The 22165-nt window shown below is 43.4% G+C and overlaps 1 protein-coding gene across 1 annotated transcript in view; it reads left to right on the forward strand.

The window, feature by feature from the left end:
- The window catches only part of POU2AF2 (POU class 2 homeobox associating factor 2), a 56961-nt gene extending 35076 nt beyond the window's left edge, over positions 1 to 21885 (forward strand). The window contains exons 7-9 of the mRNA XM_056541716.1: positions 13384 to 13426; positions 16882 to 17180; positions 21428 to 21885. Of these exons, the coding sequence (XP_056397691.1) occupies positions 13384 to 13426; positions 16882 to 17180; positions 21428 to 21826 (741 nt within the window). The 3' untranslated portion in view covers positions 21827 to 21885. The remainder of the gene's footprint in view (positions 1 to 13383; positions 13427 to 16881; positions 17181 to 21427) is intronic.
- The last annotated feature ends 280 nt before the right edge of the window (positions 21886 to 22165 follow it).

Genomic DNA, 22165 nt, shown 5'->3' on the forward strand with positions numbered 1-22165 from the left:
GCCCGGTGGTCTCTGTTCTTTGCCCGATTTAATTTTGAGATTCACTTTCGTCCTGCCGATAAGAACATTAGGGCCGATGCTCTCTCTCGTTCCTCGGATGCCTCAGAAGTTGAACTCTCTTCGCAACACATCATTCCACCTGACTGCCTGATCTCCACTTCTCCTGCCTCCATCAGGCAGACTCCTCCAGGAAAGACCTTTGTTTCTCCTCGCCAACGCCTCGGAATCCTCAAATGGGGTCACTCCTCCCATCTCGCAGGTCATGCGGGTATCAAGAAATCTGTGCAACTCATCTCCCGCTTCTATTGGTGGCCGACTCTGGAGACGGATGTTGTGGACTTTGTGCGAGCCTGCACTATCTGTGCCCGGGATAAGACTCCTCGCCAGAAGCCCGCTGGTTTTCTTCATCCTCTGCCTGTCCCCGAACAGCCTTGGTCTCTGATTGGTATGGATTTTATTACTGATTTACCCCCTTCCCGTGGCAACACTGTTATTTGGGTGGTCGTTGATCGATTCTCCAAAATGGCACATTTCATCCCTCTTCCTGGTCTTCCTTCTGCGCCTCAGTTGGCTAAACAATTTTTTGTACACATTTTTCGTCTTCACGGGTTGCCTACGCAGATTGTCTCGGATAGAGGCGTCCAATTCGTGTCTAAATTCTGGAGGGCTCTCTGTAAACAACTCAAGATTAAATTAAATTTTTCTTCTGCATATCATCCCCAGTCCAATGGACAAGTAGAAAGGATTAACCAGATCTTGGGTGATTATTTGCGACATTTTGTTTCCTCCCGCCAGGATGACTGGGCAGATCTCCTCCCATGGGCCGAATTCTCGTATAACTTCAGGGTCTCTGAGTCTTCCTCCAAATCCCCATTTTTCGTGGTGTACGGCCGTCACCCTCTTCCCCCCCTCCCTACTCCCTTGCCCTCTGGTCTGCCCGCTGTGGATGAAATTTCTCGTGACCTTTCCATCATATGGAGAGAGACCCAAAATTCTCTCTTACAGGCTTCATCACGCATGAAGAAGTTCGCGGATAAGAAAAGAAGAGCTCCCCCCGTTTTTTCCCCTGGAGACAAGGTATGGCTCTCCGCTAAATATGTCCGCTTCCGTGTCCCTAGCTACAAGTTGGGACCACGCTATCTTGGTCCTTTCAAAATTTTGTGTCAAATTAATCCTGTCTCTTATAAACTTCTTCTTCCTCCCTCTCTTCGTATCCCTAATGCCTTTCACGTCTCTCTTCTCAAACCACTCATCCTCAACCGTTTTTCTCCCAAATCTGTTCCTCCCACTCCTGTTTCCGGCTCCTCGGACATCTTCTCGGTCAAAGAAATTTTAGCTGCCAAAAAGGTCAGAGGGAAAAATTTTTTTTTAGTGGACTGGGAGGGTTGTGGTCCTGAAGAGAGATCCTGGGAACCTGAGGACAACATCCTAGACAAAAGTCTGCTCCTCAGGTTCTCAGGCTCTAAGAAGAGGGGGAGACCCAAGGGGGGGGGTACTGTTACGCCGAGCGCTCCGGGTCCCCGCTCCTCCCCGGAGCGCTCGCTTCACTCTCCCCGCGGCAGCGCTCCGGTCACGTCCTCTGACCCGGGGCGCTGCGATTCCGCTGCCAGCCGGGATGCGATTCGCGATGCGGGTAGCGCCCGCTCGCGATGCGCACCCCGGCTCCCCTACCTGACTCGCTCTCCGTCTGTTCTGTCCCGGCGCGCGCGGCCCCGCTCCCTAGGGCGCGCGCGCGCCGGGTCTCTGCGATTTAAAGGGCCACTGCGCCGCTGATTGGCGCAGTGGTTCCAATTAGTGTGTTCACCTGTGCACTTCCCTATATCACCTCACTTCCCCTGCACTCCCTTGCCGGATCTTGTTGCCTTAGTGCCAGTGAAAGCGTTCCTTGTGTGTTCCTTGCCTGTGTTTCCAGACCTTCTGCCGTTGCCCCTGACTACGATCCTTGCTGCCTGCCCCGACCTTCTGCTACGTCCGACCTTGCTTTTGCCTACTCCCTTGTACCGCGCCTATCTTCAGCAGCCAGAGAGGTGAGCCGTTGCTAGTGGATACGACCTGGTCACTACCGCCGCAGCAAGACCATCCCGCTTTGCGGCGGGCTCTGGTGAAAACCAGTAGTGGCTTAGAACCGGTCCACTAGCACGGTCCACGCCAATCCCTCTCTGGCACAGAGGATCCACTACCTGCCAGCCGGCATCGTGACACACGTCTGGGAAACGCACGCACGCACCCAGCTCACGTGGGTGTGGCGTCTCTTGGTTCCAAGTCTGCTTCTCCACGTCTCACGGTGCCCGTGCGGATTTCTCCTTCAGCCAACTCCTCCCTCTCAGCCGTGGCCTGCTTGGACTCTGGTGCCTCTGGTAATTTTATTTTGGAGTCGTTTGTGAATAAATTCAGCATCCCGGTGACCCGTCTCGTCAAGCCGCTCTACATTTCCGCGGTCAATGGAGTCAGACTGGATTGCACCGTGCGTTACCGCACAGAACCCCTCCTGATGTGTATTGGACCCCACCACGAAAGGATTGAGCTCTTCGTTCTCCCCAACTGTACCTCTGAGGTCCTCCTCGGTCTGCCATGGCTCCGGCTTCATTCTCCCACCCTTGATTGGACCACCGGGGAGATCAAGAACTGGGACTCTGCCTGCCTTAGGAAGTGCCTCTCCCCCCCTCCCAGTCCCGTCAGGCAAGCCTCTGTGCCTCCTCATGGCTCCCGTCCTTGTGTCACCCTGCCCCGTGCCAAGCTTCACCCTCTGCCCTCCCACCCCATTCCAACTCCTGCTGTACTGCCTGCCGTTGAGGAAACCCTCCATTCTTTCCCGGTGTCCTCATCCCAGGGGAGGCAGTTACCGGACAAAAAAAAGGGGAGACCTAAGGGGGGGGGTACTGTTACGCCTAGCGCTCCGGGTCCCCGCTCCTCCCCGGAGCGCTCACGGCGTCTTTCTCCCTGCAGCGCCCCGGTCAGTCCCGCTGACCGGGAGCGCTGCACTGTCATGGCCGTCGGGGATGCGATTCGCACAGCGGGACGCGCCCGCTCGCGAATCGCATCCAAGGTCACTTACCCGTCCCGGTCCCCTGCTTTCTTGTGCTGGCGCGCGCGGCTCCGCTCTCTAGGGCGCGCGCGCGCCAGCTCTCTGAGACTTAAAGGGCCAGTGCACCAATGATTGGTGCCTGGCCCAATTAGCTTAATTGGCTTCCATCTGCTCCCTGGCTATATCTGATCTCCTCCCTTGCACTCCCTTGCCGGATCTCGTTGCCTTGTGCCAGTGAAAGTGTTTAGTGTGTCCAAAGCCTGTGTACCTGAACTTCTGCTATCCATCCTGACTACGAACCTTGCCGCCTGCCCCCGACCTTCTGCTACGTCTGACCTTGCCTCTGCCTTAGTCCTTCTGTCCCACGCCTTCTCAGCAGTCAGCGAGGTTGAGCCGTTGCTAGTGGATACGACCTGGTTGCTACTGCCGCAGCAAGACCATCCCGCTTTGCGGCGGGCTCTGGTGAAAACCAGTAGCCTCTTAGAACCGGTCCACTAGCACGGTCCACGCCAATCCCTCGCTGACACAGCGGATCCACAACCCGCAAGCCGAATCGTGACAGCTATGTCCAATATCTCAGCTGTGCTCCCCTGAAGTGAACAGGGCTGAGCTGGGATAGCACATTCAACCTGTGTGGATTGGACGTGTGGCTCTGTTTTTGGAGTGCAGCATGAGGATACAGATGTTACACAGATGGCCAGCTGGAATCCCTCCTAACCCCTCCTAACCATGCCATTGGTCGGTCAGAATAGGCCGACCAATAGCAGATCAGGGGTGGGGGGGTTAAAGTTCGGTTCCCCTGTTCTGCCCACCCATGGTAGTCAGGGCAGAATGGGGGAACGGTCCTGTGACTGGCAGCGGTGGTAGAGGTCCAATAACTGGTGGCGATCAGTAACAGAGGGCAGCAATCTTCTCACTGGTGTGGCAATCCTGAAACTACGGAAGCCAATTAGTTGTTGTCTAGCAACATCTGAAGGGCTACAGTTTGGAGACCACTGTATAGTGGTCTCTAAACTGTAGCCTTCCAGATGTTGCAAAACTACAACTCCCAGCATGCCCAGACAGCTGTTTGCTGTTTGGTCATACTGGGATTTGTAGTTTTGCAACAGTTGGAGGGCTACAGTTTGGAGATCACTGTGCAGTGGTCTCTAAACTGTGGCCCTTTAGATCTTGCAAAACAACAACTACCAACATGCATGAACAGCAAACGGCTGTCTCGCCATGCTGGGAGTTGTAGTTGCGTACCTCCAGCTGTTGCATAACTACATCTCCCAGCATGCCCTTCGGCGATCAGTACATGCTGGGAGTTGTAGTTTTGCAACAGCTGGAGGGTCACTGGTTGGAAAATACGGAGTTAGGTAACAGAACCTAACTGAAGGTTTTCCAACCAGTGTGCCTCCAGCTGTTGCAAAAGTACAACTCCCAGCATGCACGGTCTTTCAGTGCATGCTGGGAGTTGTAGTTTTGCAACAGCTGAAGGTTCCCCCCCATGTGAATGTACAGGGTACGTAAACACGGGCGGGTTTACAGGGAGTTTCCCACTTCAAGTTTGAGCTGTGGCAAATTTTCCGCCGCAGCGCAAACTCCTAGCGGAAAACTCACCTTAAAGACCTCCGCCTGTGCAATTGTACCCCTACTACACTACACTAACACGTAATAAAGGATAAAATACTACATATACACCCCCTTACACTGCCCCCCCCCCAATAAAAATGAAAAACATATCATACGGCAGTGTTTCCAAAACAGAGCCTCCAGCTGTTGCAAAACAACAACTCCCAGCATTTCCGGACAGCGACTGACTGTCCAGGCATGCTGTGATTTAAAAAAACAGCTGGAGGGACCCTGTTTGGGAGTCACTGAAGTAGAATACCCCTATGTCCACCCCTATGCTATCCCTAATTTAGTTCTCAAATGCGCATGGAGCTCTCTCACTTCGGAGCATTTCAAGGAAACAGTTTAGGGACACATATGGGGTATACTCAGGAGCAATTGTGTTACAAATTTTCTACTTTTACCGCCTTATGAAAAGGAAAAGTTGGCGTCTAGACCAGCCTGATAGTGTAAAAAAATGTGCGGACGCACAACAAGGCTCAGGAGTGAGATTTCAGGTCTAAATTGGTGATTTAAACAGGGTTAGATGATTTTACAGTAGTTCTGACAAACGCAAAAAAATAAATACCCACGTGTGACCCAATTTTGGAAACTACACCCCTCATGGAACGTAAGGGGTATAGTGAGCCGTAACACCCCACAGGTGTTTGACAAATTTTCATTAAAGTTGGATGGGCAAATGAAAAAAATGAAAAGAATTTTAACTAAAATGCTGGTGTAAAAATTTTAAATTTGGGGAAAAAACTGCATTTTAGTGAAAAAAAAATGTCATTTACAAATCCGACTGTAACAAAAAGTCGTCAAACACCTGTGGGGTGTTAAGGCTCACTGGACCCCTTGTTACGTTCCTTGAGGGGTGTATTTATTTTTTTTGCTGTTCTGGCACCATAGGGGCTTCTAAAATGTGACATGCCCTCCAAAAACCATTTCAGAAAAATTCACTCTCCAAAATCCTTTTGTCGCTCTTTTCCTTCTGAGAAATTGGGTTACAAATTTTAGGGTGATTTCTCTCCTTTTACCCCTTGTTAAATTCAAAAACTGGGTCTGCAAGAACATGTGAGTGTTAAAAATTAAGATTTTGAATTTTCTGAATAGCAGCCCTTTGCTGCTATTCCTGTGAAACACCTAAAGGGTGAACACACTTACTGAATGTCATTTTGGATACTTTGAGGGTTGCAGTTTTTATAATGGGGTCATTTATGTGGTATTTCTAATATGAAGGCCCTTCAAATCCACTTCAAAACTGAACTGGTCCCTGAAAAATTCCGATGTTGAAAATTTTGTGAAAAATTGGAAAATTGCTGCTGAACTTTGAAGCCCTCTGATGTCTTCCAAAAGTAAAAACATGTATACTTTATCATGCAAACATGAAGTAGACATATTGTATATGCAAATCAATATATATTTTATTTGGTATGTCTATTTTCCTTACAAGCAGAGAGCTTCAAAGTTAAAAAAAAAAATGCTAAATTTTCAAAATTTCCATCAAATTTTGAAATTTTTCACGAAAAAATTATGCAAGTATCGATAAAGCTTTACTACTAACATAAAGTACAATATGTAATGAAAAAACATTCTCGGAATCAGAATGAAAAGTAAAAGTATCCCAGAGTTATTAATACTTTAACTGACAGTGGTGGTCACGTCAGATGTGCAAAAAATGCCCCAGTCCTTAAGGTGAAAATGGGCTGGGTCCTTAAAGGGGTTATCCAAGAAAAACTTTTTTATATATATATATATAAACTGGCTCCAGAAAGTTAAACAGATTTGTAAATTACTTCTATTAAAAAATCTTAATCCTTTCAGTACTTATGAGCTTCTGAAGTTAAGGTTGTTCTTTTCTGTCTAAGTTCTCTCTGATGACATGTGTCTCGGGAAACGCCCAGTTTAGAAGAGGTTTGCTATGGGAATTTGCTTCTAAACTGGGTGTTTCCCGAGACACGTGTCATCAGAGAGAACTTAGACAGAAAAGAACAACCTTAACTTCAGAAGCTCATAAGCACTGAAAGGATTACGATTTTTTAATAGAAGTAATTTACAAATCTGTTTAACTTTCTGAAGCCAGTTGATATATATAAAAAAGTTTTTTCCTGGAATACCCCTTTAAGGTGTTATATAAATGGCAATTCAAGTAGCTATTCACACTTGATCAACAAGTTCTGACAGCATGGTCTTTGCTCAACCAACTACAACAAATGCAAAGTGTACCGGAATACTGCAAAAAGAAAGCAATACTTTTCACATTTCCTATACAGCCCCTTTAATAAAAGCAATGCAGCTGAATTTACACGTAAACTAAAGCTTTTAATTCCTATAAGCTATATGATTGTGGACCCATAATTTATCTTCCTTTACTCTTTGAAGCTATTGTTATATTTATCATCTTAGACAAGGCTAAACACTGTTAAACCCCTGGAAATAGATTGTTCATAGTGCTTGAAATTGCTACGTGTTCATTTTAAAGAAAACCTTGGTTGTAAGTGTGAAATTTTTCAGCGCTGCATAGAAACGAAAAGCAGGTTCTCTGCCTATTCTAGTGGCTGTTGTATTGTTGCAGAGAACCCTTACTTCATCTTTCATCGGCTTTTTAATGCCTGCCAACTGGTAAACACGCTTCTTCTGAAGCATCTGCATCCATACAAGATTTCTCCTCTCTGGACAGCTGCTGCTCTAGAGGAAACCTCGGATGGGCAAATGACATTCAAATTTTTACCTCTGAATTTGTCTGCTATACACAGCAGGAACTCGCTGTTTGCCGTATGCAAAAATGATATAGTCCGTCATCCCCAGTGTCTTTAAAGACTACGTAAAAGGTTGAAGTTAAGGCTGCTGGTCTTGTTGTCTATCCTTGCCATTGGTGTTTGCCAAATTATTAGACAATAGGATACATTTGTCTTGTGAAGTTTTTCTTGTAGGTATTTTTGTTTGGGCTCCTACAGTCATGGATGTAAATGTTGGTACCCCTGAAATTTTTCAAGAAAATGAAGTATTTCTCACAGAAAAGGATTGCAGTAACGCATGTTTTGCTATAAACATGTTTATCCCCTTAGTGTGTATTGGAAGTAAACCAAAAAAGGGAGAAAAAAAAGCAAATTGGACATAATGTCACAACTAGTAATAGGTCAAATTTTACATGATTTGATAAGCATTCAATAACAATAGTAATAAACCATGCAGCTGGCTAATTTATTAGGTACAGTACACCTTTATAGTTTGCTAGTAGAAGGTTGGACCCCTTTTTTCTTCAGAACTGCCTTTATTCTTTTTGGCACAATTTCTACAACTTTCTATATTCCTTAAAGTTTTTGGCCTATATGGACATGATGGCATCACGTGGTTGCTGTAGATTTGTTGGCTGAATCTCCTGTTCCACCACATCCCAAAGGATATCTATTGAATTGAGGTCTGGTGACTATGGAGGCCCTTGGAGTAGAGAGAACATATTGTCATGTTCAAGAAACCAGTTTGAGGGTATTTGAGCTTCGTGAAATGGTCCATTATTTGCTGGAAGGACATGGTCATCATTCAGCAATGATACTTAGGTAGGTTGAGGAGCACAAAGTTTGCTCAGAACATGTCCCCCATACCATTACAATGTTAACAGCCTAAACTGTTCATACATAATGGATCCACTTTCATGTTGCTTACGCCAAATTCTGACCATGACATCTAAATGCTTCAGCTTGAATCAAGACTCATCAGACCAGGCAATGTTCTTCAAGTCTTCCATTGTCCAATTTTGCTGAGCCTGTGAGAACTGTTGCCTCAGTTTCCTGTTCTTAGTTGACTGACAGGTGTGGTCTTCTGCTGCTGTAGCCCATATGCTTTGAAGGTCAACATGTTGTGCACAAACTGCCGCCCTCTTGTTATTTTTTCTTTCTTTTTGGGCCATTCTCTGTAAACCCTAGAGATGATTGTGCAAGAAAATCCCAGTAGATCACAGTTCTTAAAATACTCAGACTGGCCTTCCTGGCGCCAACAACCATATTGTCACGATGCCGGCTGGCAGGTAGTGGATCCTCTGTGCCAGAGAGGGATTGGCGTGGACCGTGCTAGTGGATCGGTTCTAAGTCACTACTGGTTTTCACCAGAGCCCGCCGCAAAGCGGGATGGTCTTGCTGCGGCGGTAGTGACCAGGTCGTATCCACTAGCAACGGCTCAACCTCTCTGGCTGCTGAAGATAGGCGCGGTACAAGGGAGTAGACAGAAGCAAGGTCGGACGTAGCAGAAGGTCGGGGCAGGCAGCAAGGATCGTAGTCAGGGGCAACGGCAGGAGGTCTGGAACACAGGCTAGGAACACACAAGGAAACGCTTTCACTGGCACGATGGCAACAAGATCCGGCAAGGAAGTGCAGGGGAAGTGAGGTGATATAGGGAAGTGCACAGGTGATAACACTAATTGGAACCACTGCGCCAATCAGCGGCGCAGTGGCCCTTTAAATCGCAAAGACCCGGCGCGCGCGCGCCCTAGGGAGCGGGGCCGCGCGCGCCGGGACAGGACTGACGGAGAGCGAGTCAGGTACGGGAGCCGGGGTGCGCATAGCGAGCGGGCGCTACCCGCATCGCGAATCGCATCCCGGCTGGAGGCGGTATCGCAGCGCCCCGGGTCAGTGGATCTGACCGGAGCGCTGCAGTGAGGAGAGTGTAGCGAGCGCTCCGGGGAGGAGCGGGGACCCGGAGCGCTCGGCGTAACACATATCACATTAAAAGTTACCAATTTTCTTGGTCACGTCCACATGACTAAATGAATTGATATACACAGAGTTGAGAACTGGCACCACTTATATCTCAGTCCACGCCTACTATGGGGACATGCTGGTTCCCATTTGCACCTGTGCTTCAGTCTGTGGTTGTGCCCAGCATCAGGTAAAGTATTCGTAACACCAACAATACATCGAAAATATAAATGCAGCACTTATGGACAGCATACTTTTTTTTAAATTAAAGATGGTAAATACACTTACATGTAGTGGGGCATTTGGTGGGATAGCTGTTTCGTGCATCAACATGCATTTCCTCTAGCTAATGCTTGGGAAGTGCAGCTATAGGAAGTGCATGTTGATGGAGGAAACAGCTGTCCTATCAAACACCCCTGCTGTCTGTCTGCATGTTAGTGTATGCACCACCTTTAATAAAGAAAGAGGCAGCAGTCAACAGATGGTGAGTGCCGTGTCTATATATTCTTTTTATTAATGATCTAAATGCATTAAGTTGCTGCCATGTAATCAGTTTCTGCTGAGGTGACAGATCAGCAACAATGGAGAATACTAGGACTGGAAGCGGCAGTTGTGAGGGGTTCCAGGCAAGTGGGTATAGGTTCTTTTTTATTTTTACCCCTCCCTAGTTACAGATAATTTTTTTTTTTAAATCCCAAGATAACCCATTAAATTCCTGGAAAGATGCTTGCAGGTATTGTCTGTAGCATGCTATGTGATAGCAGGCTGGCCATAGAGTCTTAGGAGATGGGTGCAAGAAGGCAACCCCCTCAGGTAAATCCAAGTATCATAAAAAGGATGTTCCAGTAACTAATAACTTCTTTATTGCAACAACATATGTTAATGCATGGCAACGTTTTGTTGAAATAGGCTCTATCAGATACAAAAACTTTTTATATGTTGTACATATTGGCGAAACATTAACCTTTCTAAAATACTTAATAAAAAAAGAATTTCGCACAGGTATGGACAAAGTCCAGTAAGTGAGGATGGACTAGCACTCATCTGTGCTCTCTCCTGTCTGATAGGACTCCTCTGTGCTTTCTTCTGTCTGATAGGACTCCTCTGTGCCCTCTTTCCTGTCTGATAGTACTCCTCTGTGCTCTCTCCTGTCTGATAGGACTCCTCTGTGCTTTCTTCTGTCTGATAGGACTCCTCTGTGCCCTCTTTCCTGTCTGATAGTACTCCTCTGTGCTCTCTACTGTCTAATAGCACTCCTCTGTGCTTTCGTCTGACTGGTAGGACTCCTCTGTACTCTCTCCTGTCTGATAGCACTCCTTTGTGCTCTCCCCTGTCTGATAGGACTCCTCTGTGCTCTCTCCTGTCTAATAGTACTCCTTTGTGCTCTCCCCTGTCTGATGGTACTCCTCTGTGTTCTCTCCTGTCTGATAGTACTCCTCTGTGCTCTCTCCTGTCTAATAGTATTCCTCTGTGCTCTCTCCTGTCTGATAGGACTCCTCTGTGCTCTCTCCTGTCTGATAGGACTCCTCTGTGCCCTCTCCTGTCTGATAGTACTCCTCTGTGCTCTCTCCTGTCTTATAGTACTCCTCTGTGCTCTCTCCTGTCTGATAGTACTCCTCTGTGCTCTCTCCTGTCTGATAGTACTCCTCTGTGCTCTCTCCTGTCTTATAGTACTCCTCTGTGCTCTCTCTTGTCTGATAGTACTCCTATGTGCTCTCTCCTGTCTGATAGGACTCCTCTGTGCCCTCTCCTGTCTGATAGTACTCCTCTGTGCTCTCTCCTGTCTTATAGTACTCCTCTGTGCTCTCTCCTGTCTGATAGTACTCCTCTGTGCTCTCTCCTGTCTTATAGTACTCCTCTGTGCTCTCTCCTGTCTGATAGTACTCCTCTGTGCTCTCTCCTGTCTGATAGTACTCCTCTGTGCTCTCTCCTGTCTGATAGGACTCCTCTTTGCTCCCTCCTGTCTGATAGGACTCCTCTGTGCCCTCTCCTGTCTGATAGTACTCCTCTGTGCTCTCTCCTGTCTGATAGTACTCCTCTGTGCTCTCTCCTGTTTTATAGTACTCCTCTGTGCTCTCTCCTGTCTGATAGTACTCCTCTGTGCTCACTCCTGTCTGCTAGTACTCTTTTGTGCCCTCCCCTGTCTGATAGGAGTCCCCTGTGCTCTCTCCTGTATGATAGTACTCCTCTGTGCTCTCTCCTGTCTGATAGTACTCCTCTGTGCTCTATCCTGTCTGATAGTACTCCTGTGCTCAAACCTGTCTGCTAGTACTCCTTTGTGCTCTCCCCTGTCTGATGGTACTCCTCTGTGCTCCCTCCTCTATGCCCTCTCCTGTCTGATAGTACTCGTCTGTGCTCTCTCCTGTCTGATAGTACTCCTCTGTGCTCTCTCCTGTCTGATGGTACTCATCTGTGCTCTCTCCTGTCTGATAGTACTCCTTTGTGCTCTCCCGTCTGATAGGACTCCTCTGTGCTCTCTCCTGTCTAATAGTACTTCTTTGTGCTCTCCCCTGTCTGATGGTATTCATCTGTGTTCTCTCCTGTCTGATGGTACTCCTTTGTGCTCTCCCCTGTCTGATGGTACTCCTCTGTGCTCTCTCGTCTAATAGTACTCCTCTGTGCTCTCTCCTGTCTGATGGTACTCCTCTGTGCTCTCTCCTTTATGATAGTACTCCTATGTGTTCTCACCTGTCTGATAGTACTCCTCTGGGCTCTCTCCTGTCTTATAGTACTCCTCTGTGCTCTCTCCTGTCTGATAGTACTCCTCTGTGCTCAATCCTGTCTGATAGTACTCCTCTGTGCTCTCTCCTGTCTGATAGTACTCCTCTGTGCCCTCTCCTGTCTGATAGTACTCCTCTGTGCTCTCTCCTGTCTGATAGGACTCCTCTGTGATCTCTCCTGTCTGATAGGACTCCTCTGTGTTCTCTCCTGTCTGATAGGACTCCTCTGTGCTCTCTCCTGTCTGATCTCCTCTGTGCTCTCTCCTGTCTGATAGTACTCCTCTGTGCTCTCTCCTGTCTTATAGTACTCCTCTGTGCTCTCTCCTGTCTGCTAGTACTCCTCTGTGCTCACTCCTGTCTGCTAGTACTCTTTTGTGCCCTCCCCTGTCTGATAGGAGTCCCCTGTGCTCTCTACTGTATGATAGTACTCCTATGTGCTCTCTCCTGTCTGATAGGACTCCTCTGTGATCTCTCCTGTCTGATAGGACTCCTCTGTGTTCTCTCCTGTCTGATAGGACTGCTCTGTGCTCTCTCCTCTCTGATAGGACTCCTCTGTGCTTTCTCCTGTTCTATCAGACAGAGGAGTGCTAGCCCACCCCCACTTATTGGACATTGTCCATGCCGGTGCTTCAGCTTGGATATAGCCTTTCATTTATAAGCCATGATTTCATTAAAAAAAGAAATCAATTTTTCTCATGAAGTATATTACAAAGGTTCAAGTAAAAAATAACAAGTTTTTGAATCTGACAGTGCTTATTAAAATTATGCAATGAGTTTACTTTTGTTGATGCTATAAATAGATGAGGTTTTTGAATTGGGAGTTGCTGGAGCATCTATTTTTGTGACCCCATAGATATGTAAGTACAAATTCAAGTGAAGCTTGACAAAGCATTTCTGTAACGCAAAACAGTTGTTGCTGCTGTCACTAAGGTTTGTGCATAGCATCCTGCTATTTTTATAAATTAGCGCTGCGCCCGAGCTTGATCTGTATATAGGCTCATAGAAAACCTATGGCCTAAAAAGTGCTAACTTGACTGATCAAAGGTGATAAAAGTCAAAAGGACACATCACAAGCAAAAAGATATTGACACATGGGAGCCATGTTTTCTCTGTCCAAGTGGCTAAAGCAGTTGAATGGTCCTTATACAGTCATGTAATGGGATATGAAATTAATGTTGAAGGCCCTTCACATTTTTCCATATTTTCATAGATACGAGCAAATTGCTAATATTTTACATATTTTCTGTGGAATTTGGGAATGAGCTGATCTATTGCGTGTTTTAGAATTTTGTTTTAAACTTGGATTGCTGCAGGAATTAAATGTTTGAAACATGTCTTTCAATTCCAGGGCAGTACCAATGTTTCCCAGACTCCATTTGTCCAAATGTCAAGTAAGTATTTTCTTCAAGATAATATAAATCAAAGTTTGTATGGTCTCTGGCAAAAATCTGACCTCAAAATGTTCTTTATTTAATTTTATTTCTATGACTACAATCTTCTGTACTTCTTAAACAAAGCATTTTATTTACAATGTATTAAAAATAAAGTATGATGATTATTTTTTTTATGGTTACTACTAAAAATCTTTCAACTATCATTGCATGTATTCGCACTAAGATCATGCATTCTCAGAGCAGTAGATAGCCTCTTTTTGCACCAGAGACAAAAATTGCCCCTTATTAAGTATATGTTCTTAGTAAGTAGGAAATTCCCCCTATTAGGTAGTTACCCCCAGTAAATAGGTAATCCCCTCAATCAGGTAAAAGCCCACAGTAGGTAATCCTCCCATTAGGTAAAAGCCCTTGGTAGGTAATCCTCACATTAGGTAGAAGGCCCCAGTAGGTAGGTATTTCTGCTCTCCTATTAGGTAGAAGTCACCTGTAATTAGGTAGGTAATCATTTTCCCAAGTAGGTAGGTTACCCTCTTATAAGACAGATTCCCTCAGTAGGCAGGAAGGTGGGTAATCTCCCCCCTCCTAGGTAGAAGCCACTGGTAGGTAGGCAACTCCCCTATTAGATAGAAGACCCTAGTAGGTTGGTAATTCCCTGATCACTTATTAGGTAGAAGTCCCCAGTAGGTAGGTAGGTAATTCCTCCTTTCCTATTAGGTAGAAGTCCCTAGTAGGTAGGTAGGTAATCCCTTTCCCAATTAGGGGGAAGTCCCCAGTAGGTAGGTAATCCTGTATTAAGTAGATGTCCCCAGTGAGTAGGTAGATAACCCACCTATTAGGTAGAGGCCCCTAGAAGGTAGGTAGTTAATTCCCTCTCCTCTGTTAGGTAGAAGTTCAATGTAGGTAGGTAATTAACACTTCCATATTAGGTAAAAGCTCCCAGTTGGTAGGTAGGTAATCCCCCTCTCCTATTAGGTAGAACCCCCCCATTAGGTAATCCCTCCTATTAGGTAGAAGTCCCCAGTAGGTAGGTAGGTGATTCCCCCTTCTCTATTCGGTAAAAGTTCCCAGTAGGAGAGTAGGTTATTCCCCCTCTTCTATTAGGCAGAAGCCTTCAGTAAGTGGGTAGGTTATCCCCTCTGTTAGGTAGAAACCCCCATTAAGTAATTCCCCCAATAGGTCCCAACCAAAAATAATAATAATAATTTGACTAACCTTTTATCCACTTCTGAGGCCAGGTCATCTCCATCCTTTACTCTGTCACTTGAAGTGGTGCAGGACTTTTCATGCAGGCTGCGTGCAGTGAGATTATCATGTGAAGCATTAGCCCTGCAACGCTGTGGTGCACTACAAGAGTAGTACATTTCATTTATAGCCAGACTCCTTGGCTCTGTACAATTCTGAGTAGTTATGCATACATTGTATGCATCTTTACTTATTTACTTAAGGGGACGAGTTGGGCAGGCACCTCTGCATCTCATCCCAGCATCGCCCAAGGCCAGTGCCTCACTCCCCATACCCTAGCTATGGACCGGTGTCTAATTTTTAGCTATATCAGCTATGATGGATTCTTTTCAGTTAGATCCTTGGAACGCTGAAATAGATGTGGACCTGATAAGTTACCCAAACCTTTTTTGGTCAAAGTGACCTCTATAATTTAACCTTTTATCCCACTACAGAATGCAGAAGCTCCTGGCATGGGTATCAGTTGGCTAAATAGGACAGACAGCCCTGTTGCTAGGAACTTGAGACACAGGCAGAGGATAGTCTGGTGGATGGTAGACAGTCAGCAAGGTAGCTGTCCGATCAAGAGTTGTAGCAGGTGGCACAGGGTTAAGGTCTGGGTTATACACAGGAGATGGTACTGGTAGTACACAATGGTCAGGGAGGACACATTAGAGAGGTATGCACTGGCCATTTAAATTGAAGCCAGAACATGCAAGTGTCCTCGATAGGGCAGACCAAGAACTACAGCCACAGAGGAGGAAACAAAAAAGAAAATGGAGGAATAATTCTAGACCAGACAACAGGAAGAAGGAGCAGTAATGGTGGCCTGGCTGCAGTAAGTGCCTGGACAAGCCAGCACAATAGCAGAAATCCTTTAGCTTCCTAAGTACAATGCAGATGGGATACAGATGGCTGTATTATGCTGCTTTGAGCATGTGTAGCTATTGGTACTGGACCCATGAAGTGGACATTTTTAAAGAGATTTATACCCTTAAGGACCCAGAGTTTTTCCATTTTTGCACTTTAGTTTTTTCCTCCTTACATTCAAAAAATCATAATTCTTTAAATTTTGCACCTAAATATCCACATATTTTGTGCCACCAATTCTACTTTGTAATGAGATCAGTCATTTTACCCAAAAAAATCTACGTTGAAACAGAAAAAAAATCATTGTGCGACAAAATTTAAGAAAAAAACGCTCTTTTGTAAATTTTGGGGGCTTCCGTTTCTACGCAGTAAATTTTTTGGTAAAAATGACACCATCACTTTATTCTGTAGGTCCATACGATTAAAATGATACCCTACTTATGTAGGTTTGATTTTGTTGTACTTCTGGAAAAATCATAACTACATGCAGGAAAATGTATATGTTGAAAATTGTCATCTTCTGATCCCTCCCTATAACTTTTTTATTTTTCTGCGTATGGGGTGGTATGAAGGCTAATTTTTTGCGCCGTGATCTGAAGTTTTTAGCGGTATTATTTTCGTATTGATCGTCTTTTGCATCGCTTTTTATTCATTTTTTCATGATATAAAAAGTGACCAAAAATATGCTATTTTGGACTTTGGAATTTTTGGGCGCGTACACCATTGACCGCGCGGTTTAATTAACTATATATCTTTATAATTCAGTAATTTCCGCATGCGTCAATACCACATATGTTTATTTTTATTTACACTGTTTGATTCAAACTTTTATTAGGGAAGGGGTTAAATTATCTTTATTAACTTTTCACTTTTTTTTTTGCAATGTTATAGCCTCCATAGGGGATGATGACACTGCACACACTGATCTTTTACATTGATCATTGTTATCCCATAGGATAACATTGATCAATGATTCTATTACTATTAGCCACGGGTCCCGACTGTGGCCCTGTGTTATAGAAAGGGAAAGGACTCAGGACGTACAGGTACGCCCTGGGCCCTTAAGTGGTTAAGGGTGGAAACATAAACGTCATCATTTTTTTTTTCTATTATTCAAAAAATATTTAAGAATTATGTTTTGTGGGATATTTAATCTTAGAACAACCCTTTGAATACCCTGCCTATATAGAAAATAATATAGGAATCTTTATAGTTGTACTGAAATAATGCAAGACCGTGCATGAGTATGACTCTAAAACTCCAGTTGCATCATACTATGCATATTATGTTTTTTTTTATCTATGTTTTTTGCTTTGAATATGGGCTGGATCTATTTTCTAACTGCTGGTAACATATTCTAGGTTCTCCTGTATTATCTGGATATTATGGAGTAAGAAGATCTTTCCTTCCTGAATCTGACTTTCATGCTGGGAAGCAATATTCGGCTGATATTTACTCTTCATCTTTGGGTTCAAAATCAATTGGATGTGAGCCAGCATCCATACAGAGTTACCCACCACTGTTGGATCCCTATTTCTCGGATACTATAGGTGACTACAGGAGCCCATCAATAACATCTGCAAGTAGCTCACTGTTCAGCACTTCATCACTGCCTTCTCTTCTACCTCACTTCTCTGGTGACCCATCACATTATTTATTGGTAAGAAATAGCAAACAGTCAAGAATTTTCTATACGTATCACTTATTTGTATAACTTTTTTGTGTGTGGGCTATTGACAATATATTTTTCTGATACATTCAATGTTATATTCCCCTATAATACTTACAAGTAGAGCATGGATTGTATGCCATCTTGCTTCCTATTTGTTTACTGATATGGTTTCCTATTCTTACTTACATTTCCCATGATGCCTTTGTCTTTGCAGAGACAGAGGGGTTGGGGTCTCATCATTGCACTTCTCTAAGTCCTAAATGCAACAAGTGATATATCAAATCGTTTCCCCTTACCCACATAATAGATTATTATATGTGATACAGCCGGTCCTTTTTCTCTTTGTTACTCGAGCTCATAAAGACAAGATATCAATGTCAGACTCAATCACACAGGATACACTCCACCCTCCACTCTACTATTCCATTATATACCCTATTTTGCCCTGGGAATGGTGAGAAGAGAGAAGAGGGGAAAAAATGATACTTAATTTTTATTCCAGTAACCATTCACCCTAGATTTTCTCAAAGGACCAGTAGCCAACCCCCTCAAAACACAGATTTTAACATCATTGGATAGCTTTAGGTGCCCTACACCTTTTACAGTTTTTTGGTACACCAGGTATCAGGTGATGTTCATGATTATACAGTCAGGGGATTGTATGCCTAATACAAACCCTCTGACTGTATAATCCCGCTCATCTCCCATTAATTAAATTATGTTTTAGCCCATCTGACAAGTTCTCAGGAACGGAAGGACATATCAAGAAACCGTAAAAAGTTTTGTGACTAGGGACCCTAAGTTCTTTTTGAGCAGGGACTTATTCCTTCCATTCTTTCCTTTAGCTGTTAGCTATTCAGATTTCATGACCTTCTTGATCAGATTTCACAATTCTGCCACAAAAAATGGGTGAGGAGTGAGACAAGCCCCAAATATTACCAACATAACATAAAAAAAAAAAACTTTACCAATAGTGCAGCATTTTGGTTATCGAGCCCTATATTTTCTGATATAGCCAGTCTATCAGTGAATGGAATAGCAGACTAAATTTTGTGTTTAATCCGGGAGTATATCTCCCACCAGTATCCTTGGATCACTGGACACTCCCAGTTTAAAGGGGTACTCCGGTGAAAAACTTTTTTTTTAAATCAACTGGTGCCAGAAAGTTAAACAGATTTGTAAATTACTTCTATTAAAAAATCTTAATCCTTCTTGTACTTATTAGCTGCTGAATACTACAGCGGAAATTCTTTTCTTTTTGAAACAGAGAGCTGTCTGCTGACATCATGAGCACAGTGCTCTCTGCTGACATCTCTGTCCATTTTTAGGAACTGTCCAGGGTAAAAGGAAATCCCCATAGCAAACATATGCTGTTCTGGACAGTTCATAAAATGGACAGAGATGTCAGCAGAGAGCACTGTGCTCAAGATGTCAGCAGACAGTTCTATGTTTCAAAAAGAAAACAATTTCCTCTGTAGTATTCAGCAGCTAATAAGTACAGGAAGGATTAAGATTTTTTAATAGAAGTAATTTACACATCTGTTTAACTTTCCCGCACCAGTTGATTTAAAAAAAAAAAAAGTTTTTCACCGTAGTACCCCTTTAATGCATAAATCGTGCTTTTTCTCTGTTACAACTAGGACATTCCAAATTATTCTTGCATCCAATTCTGTGTAAAGTCAAGGGTGTGTAATATAATTGGTGAATTTTCTTGAGGAAGCCTATGATTATTATTGAATTATGTTTGTTTAACATTTGCTAATATCTAAGACCATTTTAAATCATCAATGGCTCTAAATTCTCTTCCCATTTTGATCTCAGTTTAGGTTGACTTTGATTATAACTCTCTCTAGTAATCAGTCGTCTGTAAATGTATGCTAGACCTCTCTTCATCCTGCTAGGAACAGACGAAAATTAAAGAAAATCCATCTTTAACCCCTTAATGACCAAACCCATTTTGGCCTTAAAGGGGTATTCCAGGATTTTTTTTTATTTGACTATGCTACAAGGGCCGTAAAGTTAGTGTAGTTCATAATATAGTGTCTGTACCTATGTGTGACGGTTTTCTCACAATTCTTCTGTGATTTTCACCCCACTATTTATTTTTACCAGCATACAAAATGACTGTTGTCTCGGATTTTTCCCAGCTTGCAATGCGGCCGAGACCTGACCTCACTAGTCAGCTGATGACAGGGAGCCTGTCTGCTTCAATGGGTGGAGGGATCAATCTGCAACTAATGCAACAGCTGTAGGCCCCCTGATTGAAAACCACAGGTCTTTTGTTTCAATGGTGGGGTGGCTGATGTGTGAGAGGGAGGAAAATGGCATTGTGGGATTTGTAGTAAAAAAAAAAACATAAGTCAAACAGGAAATACAAGTTCACAAAAAGCTAGCCACAGTGTTATGGTAATCTCACAACATAGCCATTTAGCTCCAGGACAAGCGCAGATCCTTCCTATACATGTCCATTACTGTCTGCCAGGTATGTACTAAAATCACCTTATGGTGGATAACCCCTTTAAGGACCAGGCCAATTTAGTTATTGCACTTTTTTACCTCCTCCCCATCTAAAAATGATAACGCTTTCAATTTTGCACCTACAGACCCATATAAGGGCTTGTTTTTTGCGTCACCAATTGTACTTTGTAATGACATCACTTATTTTTATAACAAAATCTACTTAAAAATCAAAACAGAAATATTTGTGGGGTGAAATTGAAAAAAAACCCCGCCATTTTGTATCTTTTGGGGGCTTCTGTTTCTACGCAGTGCACTTTCCGATAACAGTGACACCTAATCTTTATTCTATAGGTCCATATGATTACAAGGATACCCAATTTATATAGGTTTTATTTTATTTTACTACTTAAAAAAAATTATAACTACATACACCAAAATTAGTATGCTTAAAAATGTCATCTTCTGACCCCTATAACTATTTTATTTTTCTGCATACAGGGCTATATGAGAGCTCATTTTTGTGCCATGATCTGTAATGCTTACCGGTAACATTTTTTTTTTATGGGACTTTTTGATCGCTTTTTATTAATTTTGTTTATGGTATATTAAGTGATCAAAAATGCACAATTTTGGACTCTGGTATTTTTTTACATGTACATCATCAACCGTGCGGTTTAAATAACCTTATATTTCAAAAGTTCAGACATTTACGGCCACAGTTATACCACATATGTTTGTTTATTTTTTATTACATTATTTTATTTAAAAAATGGAGGTGATTAAAAATTGTATTAGGGAAGGGGTTAATTCACTTTTATTAACTTTTTTTTCTTTACACTTTTTCCTTCTTTTTTTTTTTTTTTTTGTCCCCATAGGGGGCTATTACATGGAAACTTGTGATTGCATACAATGTTTAAAGAGTACCTCTCATTATCTTGTTAAATGTTATAATCCTCCCAGTTCACTGCCCCCCATCATTATAAACCACTCCCTGCCTTTATTTTTATTATTTGTTAGTTTTCCACCTCGATATTGCTCTGTATTTTCTGCTCAGTCATATTCACAGACTGGGAAAGGGGATTGCCTAGTAGGTGTGACATCATCTGAAGCCATACAGGGGAGAACTTCCTCCCTCACTCAGCTACACACAGCCCAGAGCAGTTCAGTGTGTGAGATGAGATCTGATTGGATAAGGCCACACACACACCCCTCAGCATTCCCTGCTTTTGGACTTCTGCAAGGCCAGCAGGAGTCCAAAGTCTGTGCAAGAGATAGCGGAAAAGTGCACTGGACAAGTAGGGAGACACCGAGTGGCAGCTTTTTAAACACAAATATAGAAACCGTCATTTTTTTAAACAAAGTACATTAGAAATATTTTTTATTTGCCATAAGGAGTGCAATAGCAAAAATTTGTTTTAAGGAGAGTGCCCTTTTAATGCTAAGCTTTGGCTCAGCATTGATCAATGTTATCGGTGCTCTGCTGCTCCAGCCTTTCTTTCATGGACCCAGGGTTAATGCCCTGACAAAAATGTAAAAAGAAATTCTAATACATGTGGATAAGCCCCTCCTCTAATAAAAGTTTGAAAACGCATGGTCAATGGTGTAAACGTAAAAAAAAGGCTAGAATTATGTATTTTTGGTCACTTCATATAGAAGTAAAATAAAACAGAACCTATATAAATATTGGTTTGAGTATAAGAATATCCAATCATTTAAAAAAAACATTACCCATGTTTTATGCCTTAATACTGTACATGGCTATTTTATCCCCTTAGAGAGAGTCTTGGGAGCAGACTGTCCCTGACACAATAAACCAGCTGGATGGATTGTGTACAGATGCTTCACAAACTGTATCATCATCTACAAGTTGCCTGCCCTCTGAAAATGGAGCTGTGCACTATCGAAGTTCAAGCAGAGGGTCATCAACAACACCAGGAACACAGTCTTATTCACTTCACTCTCTCGATGATGTTCATTACTCCACCAACTTTCCAACTACTTCTTCATATACATTCTCACCCTTTATGACAGTGCCCAATGAAGTGACCCCCAAAATGGCTCATCATCTTTCCCCAGAGGACTCCACTGAGACAAATTCTCTGCAAGACAATTCTTGGCCAAAGGATGATGCCAATACAGTGTGGGGACCGTATGAACTTAGAAGGAATTACTAAAAGCTGTATTAGTTATTGCTTTTTTAATGTTTTCTAACTGGTTTAGTTCTTATTGGTTAAGTGGATTTGGTGTTCAAATATAAGAATGAAAGTAAAACAGGTTAATCCCTGCATAAAAAGTTTTTGGGATGTATTTCATGTAATTTTAAACTATTACATCCATGAAAAAAACATAGATTAGTAATAAAAATGGTTGCATCTATTTGTTTGCAAATGTAAGGCCCTTTTACACAGTCCAATAGGCTCGATAACTGATAGAGTGCTGCTCTATCGTTGATCGGCACTTGTTTGCTGTGGTTTCACACGGTTCAACCAACTGTGTGGATTTTAACTTTAACA

This window comes from Hyla sarda, chromosome 10, assembly GCF_029499605.1.
Source record: "Hyla sarda isolate aHylSar1 chromosome 10, aHylSar1.hap1, whole genome shotgun sequence".
Taxonomy (NCBI): Eukaryota; Metazoa; Chordata; class Amphibia; order Anura; family Hylidae; genus Hyla; species Hyla sarda.